The 20239-nt window shown below is 42.5% G+C and overlaps 2 protein-coding genes across 9 annotated transcripts in view; both read right to left on the minus strand.

Moving 5' to 3' along the window:
* brpf3b (bromodomain and PHD finger containing, 3b) overlaps window positions 1–4952 on the minus strand; it is a 19775-nt gene extending 14823 nt beyond the window's left edge. For 2 of the 6 annotated variants that reach the window (XM_061671743.1, XM_061671779.1), the window contains exons 1-5: window positions 4316–4952; window positions 3121–3213; window positions 1456–3020; window positions 799–955; window positions 519–653 (exon numbers count right to left, since the gene is read on the minus strand). In XM_061671743.1, coding sequence (XP_061527727.1) covers window positions 519–653; window positions 799–955; window positions 1456–3020; window positions 3121–3129 — 1866 coding nt within the window. In that variant the 5' untranslated portion in view covers window positions 3130–3213; window positions 4316–4952. Of the gene's footprint in view, window positions 1–518; window positions 654–798; window positions 956–1455; window positions 3061–3120; window positions 3214–3806; window positions 3856–4315 lie in introns of those variants that run through there. The other 4 variants (XM_061671735.1, XM_061671761.1, XM_061671752.1 and 1 more) reach the window with 4 other exon arrangements.
* An 83-nt stretch (window positions 4953–5035) lies between these two features.
* Window positions 5036–18762, minus strand: mapk13 (mitogen-activated protein kinase 13). 3 transcript variants are annotated; one of them, XM_061671805.1, is made up of 12 exons: window positions 18571–18762; window positions 17790–17919; window positions 16642–16700; window positions 14751–14856; window positions 14463–14492; window positions 12185–12232; window positions 11456–11570; window positions 10229–10300; window positions 8974–9053; window positions 7869–7947; window positions 7630–7803; window positions 5036–6103 (listed from the first exon to the last, which is right to left on the minus strand). In XM_061671805.1, exons 1-12 carry the CDS (start codon window positions 18681–18683, stop codon window positions 6018–6020), a joined length of 1092 nt encoding a protein of 363 aa, XP_061527789.1. In that variant the 5' UTR covers window positions 18684–18762; the 3' UTR covers window positions 5036–6017. The 3 variants fall into 3 exon arrangements, with proteins under 3 accessions (XP_061527789.1, XP_061527799.1, XP_061527808.1); XM_061671815.1 differs by lacking the exon at window positions 14463–14492; XM_061671824.1 differs by lacking the exons at window positions 16642–16700; window positions 17790–17919.
* Between the last annotated feature and the right edge of the window lie 1477 nt (window positions 18763–20239).

Raw genomic sequence — 20239 nt, forward strand, 5'->3', positions numbered from 1 at the left:
TGATATCCCGAAATGCTCACTTCAGCTGCCCCCTGCTCCAGTGTGTTCCACTAACATGTGTATGTGTTCACTGTCATGGGTAAAATTCAGAGAACAAATTTCGTGTGCATGCATGCATGTTCATGACAATAAAAGGTGATTCTTCTTCTTCTTCTTCACACATCACTGGCCAAACTGGCTCGTACGTTGTTATTACTACCCACCAAAATGAATTTTAACCCGCATTTGACAGCTTGGCGGGTGTTAATTTAGAACCCTGCAAGTAATGTTTTATAGTTGTATTGTTATTTATTATTGCTTACTTCTGTAATGTGTCTGCCCGGTGTTTACCTTTTAACTGCATTTTGGACATCTGCGCATGCAAATTTTTTTCTTACGTGTTCAATAGATGTAAATGGTGATATCTGAAATGATCACTTAAAAAAGCATGTAAATAGACACCAATATGCATAACATCGGAAATTGGCACTTCGACCTGCAGTGTAAATCCAGCGTTACGTAGCCTTACTTGATGTTACCTGTTCTCGTTTGAGTTTCTCCCTTTTACGGATGAGCTCCACCAGCAGCCTGGCCTTTTCAAGGTCATGTCGAAGCTTCTGCCAATATCTCAGAGCCCCTCTGGCTGCAGATACTTGTTCATCAACCACCTCAGGCTACAAAGAAAAATATTTACAAAATATATATAGTTTAAAAATCCCCATTTGATAAACTTTACATCTCAGAAATATCCAATTAATTTTAGAAAATTGCCTGGAAAAAATAAATAAAATAAAATGTAATCTTGAGTCCCGGCCTGACCTCTTCAGTATTCCGTTGGGATTGGACATTCGAGTGCAAATGGCGGACCAGTGGCACGCCGTTCCTGGACTGACGCTTCAGTAACCAGTAGCTATGCAGCCTTTGCATGAACTGGTTCTTCTTTTGAAAGAGAATACCTTTGCAGATGGCATTCAACCTGGACAGCAGTAACAGATTCAAGTTGACAGTTAAAAATGTACATTTTTACAGTTTTGACCATGATAGCTTTACAGAAACTTTGATGGACACATACCCTACTTCATTTATTAAATATTTCTTCCTCGGTACAAAACAAAATTATAATATTTCTTCCTCGGTACAATTTTTTTTTATATTTATACAGTGATATAGTATCGTCACCAGCTGATGGATAGGTGCATCCCTGGTTAAAAAAAAATAAAAAAAAAAATAAAAAAGACTAAAAAACAAAAAAGATTTATTACAATATAACATACATACGACATAGCATCCTGTTATAATAACTGCGGCGGAAAAATTCCAGTTTGAAGTGAATACGCCAAGCAAATTCAAATCTATTGTAGGATCACCGTGTCTTAGATTAAAGCTTTATGCCAGATTTACAACACTTGCTGTAATGTAACTCACATATGTTGCTCGTACACATACAGACAAAGAATGAAACACAATAAAATATACCTGCTTGTGGGTATTTCAGGCACTATCACTTTTGGCGAAGCATTCTTCAGTGTTGGGGAGCCTGTGTCCTTCTTCCCTTTCTTTTTATCCATCTTGCCATCACTCTCAGACTTTCTGCCTTTTTTTGGTGTCGCGGGACCATCTGTGTAGGCACTCCGCCCTCGACTGGCCCTCCCTTTGCTGCCCACCACGCGCCCTTCACCCTCCTCGTCAGAGATGCCGTCTTGGCCTGCAGGTGAATGACTCTCACAGAATGCCGTCTTCCTGACCGAGAATGTGGTCCCGTTGACGCTTGTCTCTCGCACTGGGTCGATTTTCATGAACAGGCCAGCCCGCTGTGCGCAAGTGACGTGAAACGCAGTGTAACAGTTGGCCTTGTGGCACTGGATGGATGCCCCGCGGCCTTTCTGCTTACACAGGTAGCAGGTAAGTTTCCAGCGTGCTGGGGGAATGTTACTGACACCTTCCACTGGTTCCAAAAAGACTGTATTAGCAAAACAGACTTCGGGGATCCAGATAGCGCAAACTACATGCGCCCAGCGGCCATCGCTGGTTTGCTTAAAGGCTCCGCCTCTGTTGGGGCAAAGCACACAGTCAACGGGTTTCTGAGGGGACTGAAGGCAGCAGCGGCACAGCCACTGGCCCTCTGGGATATAGGGAACGCCGTAGCATTCCTGGTGCACGGCTAAGTTGCACGCGTCACAGAAGAGGATGACGTTGCTGTTGAGGCACTCGTCGTCCAGGCACACGCAGCAGAAGGCGTCGTCGTCATCAATGGCGTTCTGAGAGGGCACCCGGGTGCGTGCCTCCCGGTAAGCCTCGTCTTCGAGGCGGTCTACCAGCAGCTCAAAGATGTCTGCGGATAGCGCAGCGCAGCCCTCCTCTGTCCGGCCAGCATTGATCATCTCCAACCAGGCCGAGTCTTCCTCGTCCATGTCGTATTCAGCCAGAGCTTCCGTCTCCTCGGCAGAACGTTCGATGTACCGGTAGTATGCCGTGGGCAGAGGCGGTGCCTCGACTAGGGTGAAAGTGTCTACAAAGTGAAACGAAGGCTCAGGGAGGGGTATTAGGTGATTGTGTGTTGCATTTAACTTTTCAGGCGTTTGCGATTGAACACGGGCGCAGTGGTTTTTCGACGGTGCCGCAGACTTGAAAGACTTAGAGTCTTTTCGGCGGCCACGGGGCGTGATGGCTTTGCCGACAGCTTGCGTAGCACTGACAGTAGGCGACGGCTGCTCGCTGTTTTCTTTGTTGCTGTTACACTCACTAATGTCCTGCGCCATCATTTCGTCTTCGGTGATGACGGCCAAGGGCTCCAAAACGGAGATGCGGTGAAGCCGGCCATCCAGCTCCACTTCCACAACCTTCTGAGCCTGTGCATAGCTCAGTGTTTCTCTGCTCGGAGATGCTTTGAGACTGTACGGGGATGGGGATCGCTGGCGGGCACCAACACCGCAACCACCAACTGGTGTGGCCTTGTACTTCCTGTCATCTGTGCCACTTCCTGGGCTCACCAGGCCTTTTCGGCGTGGCTTCCTCATAGGCCACCAATCACACGTTCCTGCCTGTTTAATCCAAATTTAGCAAAATAACACAATGAGGCATCTAGAAACAAATAAGAGCACATATAATTGGATCAATAAATGAATGGCGGTGCAAGACAACCTGAAACATCTGTTTTTCAAACGCAGGGGTGTCAAACTCATTTTTGTCACAGGCCACACTGTCGTTATGAATTCCCTTGGAGGGCCATTATGACTGTGAAACCATATAAATGTATAATTGCCTTATCCTCACAAAAACATTATGGCTAACAAGTTTTGAAACACAAAGGAAAGTTTTCTAATTATTTTAATGAGTGGTTTGTAAAAAAAAAAAAAAAAAAAAAAATGCTAGCAATCGTGAAGACAATTTGGGAATTTCTTTTAGCAAAAAACATGAAGATGTCCATGTTTTGCTTTTGTGAGCCAGACGAAATGATGTGGTGAGCCAACATAACCTATTTTCTGTCAAATAAATTTTGTTTTTGACGAAAGGAAGGCATTTAGTTTCATCCATCACTCTATGCCGGCCTGTGGATGACATACAAGCTGACAATAAATACAACAAAAACAATAAAATTATAAAAATACATAAAATATTAAACCATACAAAACAAATCATCCATATTGTGTTACGTGTAACTGAATTGAATTAAAAACACTTAAAAATATCGATAAAATAGGTAATATATAGAATGTATTATATACTGTACTACAGTAAATGGAGAAATATTTTTAGATGGAATGGCAACAGCTATGTTATTATTAACATTATTATTTACAATGAATTACCTATGTCATACTACTTACTTTTTTCTTTGGTCAAGGTCGACCGAGGACCACAACATGTAACGTTAGACTTATTTTCTTAACTTAATTAACTCCTTTCCGGGCTAGTCACAACACGTGAGCGGCGAGCCTATCAGCTTTCAGGACTACATGACTGATGCGCTCCTGAGCCAATCACCTCGAAGAACGCCGCAGCCTCAATAGCTCTGTGTCCTTATTCCAGGAGTACACGGTCAGCCATATTTACAGTTTTAAAACACCATAATAAGCACTTTATATCTTACTTTCGCCGTTGTCATTTCGAGGCATGGGCACACGTCCATTTTGAGTGACAAACGCGTTATGACAGTTCTTCGGAGAGGTCGTGTCACAATTTTGATTTACAGCTAGCTCAGCCGCTAACTTCGAAAGATACCCGAGGTCTTGTTTTTTTTTTACGCAGACACGGAAAGAACAAAACACATCGTCGCTGTTTGGTAGACGTTTAAAGTGTGTAAGTAATACCCGGTTAAATAGAACTAAAACATTACCTATTATTGCAATTGGGTGACACAAGTAGCTCCACAGCCGGCAGTCTGAGGCGTTTCTTCAGAAATGGTTGCCACCTAGCCTGTGGTCTTACTTGGTGAACTCCCGTAGCTAAACGCTAACTTGCTCTTAGCCAGCTACAGTTTGTTGCTACAGCCGGCCGGTATGTGTCGTCATTTATTAACGCGTCCGTCCCTGGGTAAAACGGCAATTAAGGAGTTGGGGACTAAAGCCCATACATCCAACGGGGATACGAGTTACATGTCTGCAATTATACTGAAAGAGACTATCTAATGTCGACCTAGTTTTGTGGGTTAGCCTCCTGCGGCTAGCTTTGCGAAGCCAGGCTAACTCCATTTGTATTGACATGCAACATCCGAGCATGTCTTTCAAAATAAAATGTATTGTTTTTATTAACGCTAATCTCTGCCTTCATTACGCTTTTTCTGTCATCGTTATTCATGAAATCGTTATTATTTGACGTTACAGCTTTATTTTAACTGTCATAAATCGGGTAGTATATCAGCGTCAATTTGAATCATCTTAACTGTGTTTTAATATGATCACGGTGTTTCATTTCCGGTTTGTGTGTAGTACTTAGAATTGATGCACGTGTAGCCTGACCCCTTGACGTCACTGCATGATTTTGGCGCCCAGGCTAATAACAAGAGTCAAACGTGACACTTGCCCTGCCTGCCATTGCACAACACAAAACACACGTAGACAGTCAAACTCACTCAAAGAATGATATATTTTGTTGGTTCACACAAGGCAACCACGTGGCCACATTATCATCCGAAATATAAACCAAAGGGCTACAATCAAACAATGTTAACACCAATCTACAAGCTGGGAGCAATAATCTAGCATTCTACAGCCTTGAAATGGAAAATATGTGTCAGCTCATTGAAATGAATAACTAAAATGTTAATTGATATATTCATAAATGCGTAAAAGATCATCTGAAACAATTATAGAAATTATTTTATGACCAGTGTATAAATGCCTGTTAACGTATTTGTAAATAAATACATAATTTTAAGATATTTCGCACTTAAATACAATGACTGACAATTTAATACATTTCAGAATTTAGTTCATTTGTTCCAGCTTTTATCATTGAATTTACTTAATATGTATTGAATTTTGGAACAAAAACATGCAAATGCACCTGTTCATTTCACTTAAAAAAATAGCAACATTGAGCAGGGACGTGTTTGTCTTAAAATTAAGTCATAAAGTGCAAACAGAAAGCACAATGAAATAACAAATGACCAAAAATAAAATACAAACAATCATCATACCAAGATCCAAGGTCATATCATGTGCTTGACAATTAGATTTCATGTACTCACTACATTTGTGATGTGGTGAATTCCCTTATAAAGTTAAAACAGTAATAACACTATAATTACCTGGTTACGCACAAGTACAGTTGTTATACTGGGGGGGGGGGGGGGGGGGGGGGGGGGGGGTTACAAGGCAATTCACCGAAAGGAAATTGAATGAGTAACATGAAATGTCTCTTTCACAAACACCTACACTTGACTCAAAATAGTTTTTAAAAAAATGATTTGAAATGTAAAAATGATCAGGTTGAAAGCAATAAAAGGAATGCTTAATTGTAATATACAAGGGCACAATTGGCTGTGCAGTAGTTAGGACATGAGCATACATGTATGTTTCCACAAGACATTTATCAAGTCAGGGAGTCATAGTCAATGTGTTTTTCCTCTTGGAGTCTCGCCGGGGGAAAGGCACAAAGCTCTTCACCCCTCGGAAACATAACCCTGTAGACCAGAAGAGAACATTTTCATACAGAACACCGTCAAAAAGCATTTGAACATCAATTATTCACTAACAATTCTACTACAGCGTGATCCAATAGCTTTAAGCACAGAGAGAGAATGTCCAATTTGGGCAGTGGTTAATTATTTATTAGCTTATTGTACCCAGTACAAGACAGAGATGTTTTCCCACTGCCTTCACTCTTCTTTAAAATTTGGGGAGGAAAAAAAATAAATCTTAATTGCAAATATTAAACAGTGAGCAAACTAGGAAAAAAGTTCAATTCCCCAAGAAATTGCGTGTGAATGCTGAGAAATGCTGTGTCACGGCCAAAATGACACACACATAAAAGAAAGGACTTAAGCACTACGGTTACACCCAAACAGATTTGTTCGAACACTGAGTTTCTTTTCAGATTTTTTAAATAGCATACTGCTTCAAAATGCCCACAAATTCAGACTTTGATTGCAAATTACAAAAGTTTCTTAAACATGGCACTGTTGCAAAAATGAGTAAGTACGCACCAATTAAAGTCAACCGGAGCTAAATTTGGGATGAAACTATTCGGATTCACAAGAATTTCACAATTCTGACTCTTACAATTGTTTTCGTGTTCAGAGATAAACAATACAATACTGTACTTTAGCTTTAAAGGGGGCTCATCTCAATACCCAGACGTCGTACAAATATACACCCGACTGACTGTGAGCCCCATACGGACGACACGAGTGCAATCTGACTGGGAGCTTTCTTTGCAAGTTGTTTGCTGCCATGACATCAAAGGCGTATCATTTCCTCCACCAAGTATAAAGCACCGTTTGTTGGATAGTTTGTCTCATCGTTAAGAGTTGATTAAATTAGCAGGATTATATAAAAAAAAAAAAAAAAAATCCCCTTCGTTAAAACTGGCACCGCCTGTCCGTTGGTTATGTCTTACATCATCCTCGACTCAGATGGAGAACAAACAAATCCGATTTTGTCCCCTTCGCTCAAACATCTTGGATTTACAGGAGCTCTGCGCTAAATAATGTTTTTGTCCATTGGACCTGTTGCAGATAAAGTTCCATATTTTGAAAGCTATAAGGAAGGTTAAAACACCACTCGCTAACGTATTCACATTTTGCTCATCTACTTGAGTTGAGCCACAAGCGTATTTAAAATGTATAATAGAATAGTAGCACGTATTGAGTACTATAAGGCCAATGTAAGTTTTTCTATGCATTTGTTGTCACATTAAAAAAAAAACAAAAGAAGAAATGTAGAATAACGTGCGTTCATTTTGCTGATTTTAAACATGCTAAAGAGAACACTTGGAAAGCTATCAAAATATGTGACTCAAACTGCTGCGGTTGCTTTATCAGGCTTCAATTGGCTAAATATCACTTGACTTGAGGTATACATTTCCTTTTGAACAATACTCGTCTCAATTGTGAATGACAAGTAGAACAATTGTGGAGTCCTCTTCTAAACATTCCTATTTCCAGATCTTGTCGTTTAAAAATGATGCACGCTAACTGTTTATACTTACGCTTCCACTCCTCGAGAGATAACTTGGCATTGTCGTGGCTGTCATCGTACGGTTCGGGCTCAGGGAGGTCATCTGGGTCCCTGAGGCTGTCAAAGTACGGGTGCTCCAGCGCCAGTTCAGCTGTGGGCCTCTCGTCAGCGTCCAGGACCAGCATCTTCTCCAGCAGGTCAATGCCTGCGAACAATCAAATTGTCCACGACGTGCACGGAACACAAAGTTTGACTTTAAATTCAACCCACCGTTTGCGCTGGCTAGGGGAAACAACGTCGAGAAGTCTTTTCGAGGATAGTGAGGAAGAGCCTTCACATATTTCTTTGCCTGTGTTTTTAATAGAAGAAATAATGGAAAAACAGCAACAATAAATTCACCACATTTGTACATTTATCTGGGTAAATATGCACCGTGATTACCATTCGTGATGAATTATTGAAGCAGAAAAAGATGAAAGGCACGCTAGGTCGGGAAATTGTCTCCGAATATCAAGTCAGTGCTATTATCTCGTGAACACACCAAAGAAATTGGTAAGCGCCCTCATCCCGTCCCGCAATGATGAGCCTGGCCTTCAGAAAACGGAGAAACAATGGGCCGTCTACTTAGTTTTTCGCTTCCGTCTACTAACGGAAGCAGAGCCCGGCGTGTGGAAGAAAAGCATTTGATCTTGTTTCTATGTGGTGCATGGACATATCGGTGGTGCACATGACAAACTCAAATATCCCCCACTCTCACGTCGCCAATTTAGCTGAAAAACATTCTTTTCAGAAGCTAATCCTAGTCCCGCTGTTAGCTAACGCTAAGCGGTGCCAACAATGCAGCTCCTTTGTTTTTGACACGACTGCGCTGTCAGCTGCCACTTCAAAGTGTTTCTTTCTCTGCGGAACTTCGTCCAACCTAACTGGAAACTCGGCGTGAAGACCGGTTCGCTCGTATACACATTTTCAGAAATAAGCAAGTTATTCAAAGATTTACTTGCTAAGAACTGTGGCGCTTCATCTCATCAAGTGGACCCTTATGCCGTTTTAACTAACGTGATAAGCGATACATTTTTCCAACTCGACATCCATTGCAGCCTGGTTATCCTGAAAGATGGAGCCCTCCATCTGTGGTCCCTTCCCAAGGTTTCTTCTTTTTGGAGTTTCTCCCTGCCCGATTTGGGGCGGTTTAGATCAGGAGATGTTGCGGATCTTTGTCAACGTGACACTCTTCTGTGATTACGGGCTATACAAATAAACTTTACTTAACGTGGTTCACACACAACTATGTGTATACTGTAGTACACATTCAAATCCATTTCTCCCCCCGCCCCAGTATGTCCCATTTAATATTCAATTGTGTAACCGGTTGCACCTCCGCGCTGTCCAGCTTCTGGATGAACTCTGGTCCAGGCACTCCGGTCACTTTCATGATTTGTGTCAGCTGGTCCATGTCTGGTAGGGTTTACAGTCAAGACTTGATCAGGCGGCTGAATGTTTGCGAGCAGCCGATAAATATATCTAGCAGGTACGTGCAACTTGTTAAAATTATGGCACTATTCGTTACCCAGGAATGGCTTGCGGGGGAACAAAAGAACATTGGACAAAGCTGAAGTGGCTGTCTATTAGCCCTGATCCAAATTCTGTTGAATGTTTTTTGAAGAAGCTGAAACACGCAGTCAGGACGAGGAACCCTTCGGGCCGAGACAGCAGTTACAGGATTGTAGTGACTGCCTCAAAAGGTTCTGCGATAAAATGTTACGTCAAGGGCACCATCATTTTTGTCAAGGCCAGTGTGACTTGTTTGTTTTATGATATACAATATAGTAATACATAAGGCTGTTGAACCGCAGCAAATGGCAATGCAGGATTTTATTCCTTTGTTTTATGATATACAATATCATAATACATAAGGCTGTTGAACCGCAGAAAATGGCAATGCAGGATTTTATTTGGAGTAGATTTTTATTTATTATTACGTTTGCGAGTTTCAGTTGATTTCAGTGACTTGTGGCGTTTACATTCTTTAATGGAAGGGTACCAAAGTTTGTGAGTTTTTTATGTGTCGTCATTGTGAATAGAAGGAAAATCTAAATCCCTTTTTCAGTAAACAACCGTGCCAAAACAAAACAAATCTGTTACCCACACTAAAATATAACGGATACTTTCTCGGCTCAGCCGCACTTATCCACAATGTTTTGTGAAAATCAGCTAAGGCAGGGTTAGATACAGTATAACGAGATCTTGTCATTTGAACTGCGCATATGGCAGCAGCATGGTCTGACTAGAAAACTACAAATCTGCCCGCTGCTCCAGTGTGTCACTCTTGTTCGCGACTGAAATTGCTTCAAGAGCGGAGGTGAAATGTGTTTGTTTGTACATGGTCGCTGTCAGTGTGCTTGGCAGTAAATACGATCTTAAGTTCTGTTCTAAGTTCTATTATAAATAATACAAAGGTACAATTAAGTGTAGCGTGTAGTGGTTGACTTTAAGCGCAAAAGGGGTGACGTCATGCGTGACAGTCAAACTCCGTGACCCTCGACCCCAAAAACGCAGAAATCATTTGAGTATTTCGGTGTACTACGATCATCATTTGGATGGCGGAGCTGCCAACGCAGACGAAAGGATACAGTCTTTCCCTTTGAAAAGGGTTTTTCCGTTGATCATTTCGGCCATGATGCAGCCCACTGACCAGATGTCCACTAGAATCAACAACACAGGAGACAAGTGCGAGTGAGGAACGACACATCTGTGACAACACTTCATCATTGACTCAGTGCTCCAAAAATGGAGAAAAGGATTATGTACAAGAAAACAAACAAACAAAAACAGTTTTCAGTGTTGAGAGGAACCTATTGTGCTCCTGCTCATAGCGAGGCAGGATAACAATATGATACGATAAAGGCTTAGAAGAAAAAGCTATTGCTCGGAGAAGCCTAAATCCTTCGGAAAGTTATTGAATTGAAATTGGCAGCACAGCGACAGTCTCAACATTATCACTTGTCAACAGTCTGCTGTCAGGAGCATCTATCGCCAAAACTGACGGAACAAAGGGAGACAAGTTTCACTGTCAGTGTGACACTAAAGCCGCCTCAAAAGCATTTCCCATTTTCAAAAGAGCCATAATGACGTCATGGCTGAAAGACACGTCATTCTTTGCGAGGAAAGCCACAATGTTTGCACATCATCAACTCAAAAATCACAGGCAAGCCGATCTGAGCACTGAGACAATAACAAGGACAGAGGTGAGAGAGAATGTTAGGCTATGTTCACACTGCAGGTCAATTGCTTTTTTGTTTTTGCCCAATGTGAGATGTATTTAACTTTTTCATGTCAATGTGAACAGCACAATTCTCGGTTTTTCCCCCCACATCACCCAGGCCTCCTTCGTACGTAGATCTAAATCGGATGCGTATCCCACGCGAGCGAAGCTTGGACGCGCAAGGTCACGGTCATTCAACTTATACGTCATCCAAAAGTAAAAAAAAAAAAACGCCAAAATAGACGTGTGACAAAAGGAGCAGAAAACGGTCAATGGTGAAAAGAGGCTTTCGAACTGAGAAAATGTTGGCTCCGGTCGCACCGAATTCTTCAACTTGCCACAAATCCGTCAGGATCGAGACCGTCACGCTGGGCCATATTTACTCCCGTAAACACAGGGCGCCTCGTGTTTGTGCGCACGTGACGCCCTGTTTCGTGCACATGCGAGACACTTCGTGGAGACATTTTGTTCACAGTAGAAGTGGCATTTGTTTTTGGAAACGACCATATAAAAAGATCAGATTTAACAAACAAATCTGAATTGGGCATCATGCCCTGGAGTGTGAACGTATCCTTAATAGCTAGGATTGTCTTGCCAGTCTGTGTGTAGTGCATCCAGTTCAGAATGACCTCAGGCGCCCGGTACCAACGGGTCACCACATAGCCTGTCATCTCAGCGTCGGTACTCCGAGCTAGCCCAAAGTCTAGGATCTGCATTGGGAGAACACCTCAATTATAGGAAAAAATGATAATAAAACCCCTTAACAAGTACTAATATTGATTAATTTCTCTAAATGTACACAGATATTCTTCTTTACTTTGACTATTGTTCATTGGTGTTAGCAACATGGAGCTCCGCGGCCGACATCCCGCTGTGTGACCCGATGCTACAATATGGCATTCTTTGGCATTTCAAATAACACCATCGCACAATCAAGAGGCTCCTGCACGGGCGGGTGTGCAGTAAGACCACCATCGCTGTTCTTCCCATAGTCAACTTGGGTTACTTCCTTTCGTGGTCTGCGAGGGGGTGGAGCAAATATACTGTAGAAATGATACCATTTACCTCACTGAATCTGTTTTCATAGTCGATAATCTTTTGTTCGCTTGATGTTTTTATATAACCATAAAAAAAGTTTCCTTTTCGCTATCACACGACAATAGATTGATCACACAACTTTTCCGCATTAAATCAACTATGCAAAAAAACAACAACAACAGCATAAAACCATTCACTGTTTTCTGTAGCAAATACTATTTTCACTCCAGTTTGATATATATATTATATTGTACTCAAATGCATTGACTGCCAGCAAAATACAAACCTTCAGCTCACAGTCTTGGTTTACAGCCAAGTTTCCAGGTTTGAGATCCTGCAGTAGAGGACGACATGAGTGAAGGGGACTTATTGCGCATGGAGAGTTTTTTGTACTGTCATCTTTGGTATTTTCTCCAATGCCTACCTCAGTATGAGGAGACAAAGGAGACAAATATTAGCTGACCACTTGCATTTCCATGGTTACCCATAAAATTCCCTGACGTGTGTCGAGCTTTGGACTTTGTAATTGTTAGAAACTTTACTGTGACGAGAGCGACAGCAGCAAGAGATAAATCAGACAGTGGGGGGCAGAGGTTTGAATGCAATTCCAGCTATATAAATACAAAAAGATGCAGATGAAATGAAAAAAAAAACATGCTAGCATGGGGAGAACATACAAACCCCCCCCCCACACACACACACACACAAAAAAGCCTTAACCCAGATTAAACCCTGAAGCTCAGAACTGTTAGCCGCCGTGCTGCCTGCCTTCCAAACTACTCGAAGTAAATAACAAGTGCAAATAGCCGCCGGTAAAGCACGCATTCATTTACTGAAAGTGGTGCAACACCAGCTATTCAGGTTTACACTAAGAAGCGGAATTGGTTCAAGTACATTGGACTTGGGTGGAGCTGAACTCGGAAAGGCAGAATTGCATCACCTTACGTAACGTGAAGTAACAGTGTACTGTACGGTATTCATGTTAAGAAAACTCAATGAAAATACTTGAACTGCTGCAGCGCATTCAGAAAGAACTCTCCGTCTCTGATTCTGACCAGAACAAAGAAAGCAGAGCATATTATTCGGATTCTAAAGTCTCTACACTGGCTCCCTGCCAGCTACAGAATTGACTTGCGACGTTCCGCTACTGGTCTATAAATCGTGATCGTGATCGTGGTGGCTCATTTGCGGAAGAGAGCCAGTAGTAGGCCGATATTGGTATACAGAATAGTGGTTCTGAAGTCATGATATATGTCATCTTTAGATTGAGATTTTTTTGTGCTGTGCATACTTTGTTGTGCAACTAGCAGTCATTTTGCTGCTTCTCTGTTTCTTTGTGCTATTTCCACTTGTTTGGTTCTTGCAGTAAGGTGAGCAGTTTGTTTTCTTTCATATTTGGGTTTGTAATATGTGGCTTACATGCGGGAAGAAATTTTTTTTATTTTATTTTTTTCTTCTTTGCGCTGAGTAGACTGAATTTTCGAGAGTTGGAATTTTAGGCACTATTGCGTGCACAACGCGGCTGCAACCAGCAAAGTTGATTCAGTCTCAGCTAATCGGAGGTCTAAAGTACAAGAACATAACATCAGCTAAGGCCTACATCCATGGACCTGTTCGCTACGGCAAAGTCTCCGAGCAAAAAAAAAACCCAAAACAAAACAAAATGAATTGCTTATTGATTTTCCCCATAGTCGATCAAGGAAATTCTTAAACGGTCATACAGGTGCAAAAACGCAAACCTGTGATAACCTTGACTTTGATGACAAGTGACACTTGCGGTTGACACCCATGCTTCTTGTTTAATAAATGCCACAAAATAAGATATATAAGGCAAAGAAAAAGCTCGGTGGGCATTAGTTATTCATTTGACGTTTGCTGAACGGAGCAGCCATCGTCAAGTGCTGTTATGTTATGTTGATGTCTCGTGTGACTTCGTGCATAACAGTGGCTGAAGCTCCAGCAACTTTGGAGGCATATTCCCACCCCCACCGCCCCAGATTCCGCTCAAACTCGGAATTGCACAACCTCTGTGCCATTCAACTGCAGCATTTCCACTGTATTTACTGTGTGAAATATATGACAAACATAATTGACCTTTCCTTTAGTAAAACAAATTAAGTGTGCATGCTCTTACCTGTATAAGGGAAATAACAAAGGAAGCCCACACAAATATCTGATTGAGAAACGATTTTAGGACGATTTGGAGTGAGTTGAGTAACCCCATTGTGGCCAATTGACTTCTCTCCCACCAAAGAGCCGACATCCATTTTTGAGACAGTCTTCGCTCCACACGTGCACCCGCAGGTGTCGGAAATGGAGGCGAAGGGTGTGGCCTGACAACTCCAGACATGCAGTCAGAGTTAGCTCATCCTACCTGTTGGTGCAGGTGCAGTTTGATCTGACTCAAACACAATGAATTCAATCAACCTTCCCATTTGTTTTTGCAAGTCAGAAAAATGAGCAACGCAACGCAACGCGCTATCCTGTAATGCTACCAATTAGTTTCGACCCAATACTCGAAACACAAGACAACTATCTTTACATTTGAATGTGTGTGCACTTACCCTGTGAATAATTCCTGCCTTGTGAATGTACTGCAGAGAGAGAGATGACGACAGGGCGGATAACACAATCACAACCCACACTCACTGACATTTTTGGAAATCTTACAATTTATCTTCTGTATACAACGCTTTAAAAATCAATCAATCTTCATATAGTTATCGTAACAAAACATAACCTCTAAAGTCAAAGAAAAGCATGTCTCCAAACTACAAAAAAAGGGAAACAGAGAAAAGTATGAACTGACATTTTCATAGAAGGAAGACATTTTGAAACGGTGCCGAGCTTACCCTGAGTCCACACAGCATTTGGTAGACAAGAAACTGGACTTTGTCTTCGGAGAGATGACCTCGCACCTTTGACAGGTCAGTAAACATGTAAGGCATCACCAGGTAGCTGAAAAAGGATCAAAGGTAAATCATTTTGAGGATCCCGAGGCAGATGGGAAGGCAATGACCTCATCAGGCCAGCCGCCAGACTATGCGCATCTTTGCTGACTCACTCATCCACACAATGAAGCTGTTTCAGCCCATCGCAATTTTGGACTTTTGCATGCTTTCATTAAGGAGATCAGTGTTTGATTATGAAACACGGTTATGTGAATGTGCTCGTTTCCATCCTTTGTTCATAGCGTAAAGGTGCTTTGAGGTTGTTTTCCCCATCTGCTTTATCTGATCAGAAGCAGATTTTCTATAGCGTTGGTTGTCATTTGGGTCCTGCGTGAGGTGGAGTCTATGCCGGTACCCCACTGGGCGAAAGGTGGCGTTCAACAACTATTTACATTCACACCTATGGGCAATTTAGTGCCTTTAATTAACCAACCGTGTGTGTTTTGGACACCAGAGTCAGGGCCTCGTGAAAACCCGAAACAAGCACAGGGAGAACGTGAAAACTCCACACATAGAGGCCCGAACCGAGATTCGAACAGAGGACGGTGTGCCAACTCCATTAACGTGCTGCTTAATTCAAATAATAACATTTTCGGACGTCTCTCTCACATCTCATCACATAAGGTTATCATTTACGAGTTGGACTGCGTTACACTTCACCGAGCTATTAAAATTAAGAATGAACATTTGGCTAAATGTCATAAATAAATACATCAACAACGGGGAACAATTCAACTGAGTAGATTTTAGTTTGATTGTTTCAAAAGTGTTTTGCCATAGTGGAGGTCTGTGTGGACATACAGTAGCTCCCATAGTCAATGTCATGTTTTTGTTGTTCTTTAAGCAGCAAACCAATTGTTTTATTTTTAAACAGTAATCAATTCCACACGACGACCAAATCCTCAACAAAACGATTTGTTTAATACTACGCCCGCCGCTAATTAAGCTCCTAGATTGTAGCCACCCTCTGTGACCTTTTCGGGAAAACACATTCGCGATACTGGTAGACATAAAAGCCGAGCAGTGGGAGAAGAACTGGCACCACCACACGTTGGGAGCAAACCAGTGCCGCAACATCCGAACTTGGCTTTGATGGACTTCGCTTTAATGGAAATGAACAGATTTTGTACGCCTGTCCTTGTCCCAGCTCTTCTGCGGGCTTTACATGCCGCTTGTCTGACTATAAAAAGAAAACACTGAAATCAACAAATACGCACAACACCACACGATCGTTCCGAGATAAAATGTTCTTTTCAGACCTTGTCGTTACCAGAGCCAGACCAAACTGCACTGTAACCTTCCGTTAAGCCGAGGAGAACACATAAACCGCGAATCCTTGCTGTGAAGTAATATTGCCAGCATTTGGCTAACATTCCGGCCATGTAGGGACGGGGGCTTGGAATACACGCAGCCATGCAACTGACTAAGTGCACCGAACATGAATTACAATGTGCCGAGTTTTCATCCATCCAACCAATCGCTCTCCCTCTGTGTGCGTGTGTATGAATTCAATATTTCGTCAGGCCCAGAACCTCTTGACTACAACAAGGCTTTGGCGCTAACCACCATCGTGCCGCTGTGTGAATTAGGCTTAAAATGCTCTGTAAAACAAGTCTAAGACAGTTATATGAATTGACATAGTCGAGCCTTCGTTGAACCGAACAGAACCATTCATTTCGAGACGTCAGCGCTCCAACGCGTCGCTAACAAACATCAAATAAGAAGACGACGACGAATGAGCTCTGGCCTGTGAGTATTTAGCAGCGCAATACCGAACGCAGAAAATACTCACAAGTCCTGGAAGTCATCGAGGCTTGAAACGGGTGTAAACACATCAAGAAGTCCTATCACCTAGTTGGAATGAGACAATGATGAGCAACGGCGGACTGGGAACACAAATGTCTGGTACGTTCGTTCTTCGTGGTGCTTAACAAGCCTCTTCCAGAGTTAGTAAACATAGGGTTTCAACTTTCAAAGTATCACGTTGTTAAACGCTGAAACACTGATTTGATTTGTGGAAAAACGACATACTGCTGCATACAACGGCTTCAACGATAACCTTCCTCTTTTTTGTCTTTAAAATGTTCATTGTTTCATGCCGTGCAACAAATCGATTCAGCGGGTGAAATAGGATATTTTATCGTAAATGTCTGCTATTGTGCTGGTCATAATGAAATCAGTCGTTCCTGGGTAAACCCTACAAATAAAATGTCAACCCCTACGTCAAATTGCAATTAGATTAGATTCTAAATCGTTTGTCCTGCATACTATTCAGAATGGTAATCGATCATTTGTTACTACTACTAATAATATCATTTTTAACGCCATAGTTTCCCGTCTCTCTAAATGATCTGAATTGCCAGCGTCTTATGAAGCAAAACATACAAAGTAGTAGAGACCGACTCGCTCCATTTCGCCTCGGTTGCTCGACGGCGCCATTAATCAAGAATCAATGCCGCCCGATAGACCGAATTCAGAATGAATTATTGATTCACCAATCATGATGTCCAACCGTAAATACAGTACCACTTTTTTGGCACTCTTCTGTTGGGGAACTTTTTGTACGGTGGAGCTAGACACACTGCTGCCTGTTCATTGGACAGAAAACTACGGCTTCTGTGCAACAATGGGAATGAACTGGGAACAATACAAAACGCCTAAGAGGGATGGGAGCAGTATTTACATTGCGGACGCAGCTCTTAACATCACGACACTGCACTGAAAAAAACATTTGAAACCATGCCGTGGCCAATGAAACTGCAATTGCTTTGCGGGAATGTTTCTTTCATGTCTAACGTTCACATAGTCAAAAGGAATGACCAGCGCGACTCAATGTCAATACGCAGGCTCCAATCGTTGAAAAACAACGGGCATACTATTTGGAGTACCACGAAACATCGCAGCTTGGTCGAGGAAGTGTGTTGGCTTTATTCGACTCACATTTTCATGCTTCATGTGTTTGAGCAACCGCAGTTCCCGATATGCCCTTTTAGCGAAGATCTCTGATTGGAAGGGCCTGTGGAGCTTCTTGATGGCCACTCTCTCCTTAATCTTCTCATTTGTTGCTGAGCTGTGGTGGATAATAGAACAAGACATCATTCGATTGCATTCTGAGTGTACATTTGCCGGTGCCCAGTGGTCAGCACTTTGGGAGCGAGCCTTGACTTCAGTCCTGGCTGTGGGCCTTCGCAGCAGCATTGGACACTTTGTATGATCTCCCTGTGCTTGAGTGTGTTCTGCCTGGGAATTCCAGCTTCCACCCGCAGCCTAAAAACATGTCTTAGGTTCACCGAAGACTCAAAATTACCCATTGGTGTGGATGGTTGTTTGGCATATTTGTATTTTTTTTTATATATTCTATATTTTCTATTTCCTGCATGCTTGTCCCTCACGATACATAAATGTGTATATATATATATATATATATATATATATATATATATATGTATATAGCAAGCAAACTGTATACAGTGCAACTATGGCACTTCCCTCTGTTAGATGCTCCAGTATTTGGACGCCTCTTGAGTCTTGAGGTCGCAGCAGGGGGGGGGAAATTTGCAAGTGTCGTCGTAGTGTGTATGTGTTTGTGTGTGTGTGCGTGTGCGTGTGTGTGCGTGTGTAATGTAGCTAAGCTACTGCTCTCCAATGACCCGACCCAAGCCAGTCAGTCAGTCAGTCGTCTTCATACGACCCCACGGTGATGTAATGGCAAAGGACTCACCAAACACAACCGTACGCCCCGGTTCCGATCTGCTTGAGATGGGTGTACTTCTCCGGAACCTCCCACACGGTGCTGTTGATTTCCTCGCGGCAGAAGGTCGCCCGAGCCTCCATGACGAAGAGGAGAAGGCGAAGGTTGGAGAGGCGAGTTCTCCCTCCTCATGAACGAACGCCTGCCTGCCTGCCTGCCGCTTGCCAGGAAGTAAGGGCAAGCCAAAACATTGGTCAAGCGTCAGCGAATGCGCGCCTAACATCATTTCCGGCTACGGCCGTTCACAAAATAAAAGCGTTCCGCAATAAACCGGAAATGGAATGCTCAGCGCAACAGAAAACAACACGATTTGATCGTTGGGTGTACTTTGCATATGAACCATTTTACAGCGTGAGTGGAAAAGAAGCAAACTTAAAGCTCACAGTCAAAAGGTGACAAAAATAAAACATGAGCAAACAAACGATACTGCTGTCTGCAGAACAAACACCTTGGCTAACTTGGAATATGGAGTGGAGAATGTGGAAGGTCCTATAAAAGAAAAGAAAAGGGAAAAAAAGGACCTAGTGGCCAAATTGGGGACTATAACGTGTTAAAGGACACGTTTTGCGTATTTTTCAGAATTTAAAACAGTTCCCAGGGGTCTTCATAACACGACACCCCCTATTTCTTGCCTTGCTGAATTCATCAAATAATAATAATAATAATAATAATAAATAAATTGGATTTATATTGCACCTTATGGCCTGCCTACCAACTCGCAGTCATAGAACAACATAAACGACGAAATAGGACAACAGATATGACAAAATATGTTGAGTTGAGTGGTTAGCAGCGCGTCCGTCCGCCTCACAGTTCTGAGGTTCAGGTTTGAATCTCTGCCCCATGTGTGGAGTTTGTATGTTCTACCCGTGCCGGCGTGAGCTTTGTGCAGGTACTCGGGCTTCCTCACATTTCAAAAACACGCTCGTTGCGTTCACTGACAACTAAATCAGGCCTCACCAGCGTTTTTTAAACTGAGCGCTACTTCATGGCTCCTGGTTAATGCGAAAGGCCGGTACACACTTCTGACATAACATAACACATTTGCAAATGATCACTGATGCAACATTCCTAGATAATCCCAATGTCCCATCACGAGTGAGCACTTTTGAGAAGAGGCCGGTGGGTTACTCAAGGGGCGCTACCACGTTGGAAACCCCTGCTCTGAATTGTCCATAGGTGTGAATGTGAGTGTGAATGCTTTTCGGTCCATACAGTATGTGTCCTGTGATTGGCTGACAACCAGTCCTCAGTGTAATCCCAACTCCCGCCCAAAGTCAGCTGGGATAGGCTCCGCAGCTCACCCGCAAACCTCACGTGGACAACCGAGGAAAATGGCTGAACGGATAATTGAATAACGTGTGTGCAATACTTGCGTATATTTAATCATATATATTTAACAAAGGGCTAACACTTAGCTGTGCGATGAGTTCCAGTGTGCTTGTTGGTTTTGGTTGTTTGGGCTGTCATGTCTGCAGATTTTAATTTCAAGAACAATCAATGACTGCAGCCAGTGATCTTTAAAGAACAATTGAATACCCGGCCCCAAAAACGATGAGCTCAGTGAAAGAATGAACCAAATGATATGATAGCTCACTTAGTTCTTGATCTTAACAACAACAACAACAAGAGTGTTTAC

This window comes from Phycodurus eques, chromosome 1 (assembly GCF_024500275.1).
Source record: "Phycodurus eques isolate BA_2022a chromosome 1, UOR_Pequ_1.1, whole genome shotgun sequence".
NCBI lineage: Eukaryota > Metazoa > Chordata > Actinopteri > Syngnathiformes > Syngnathidae > Phycodurus > Phycodurus eques.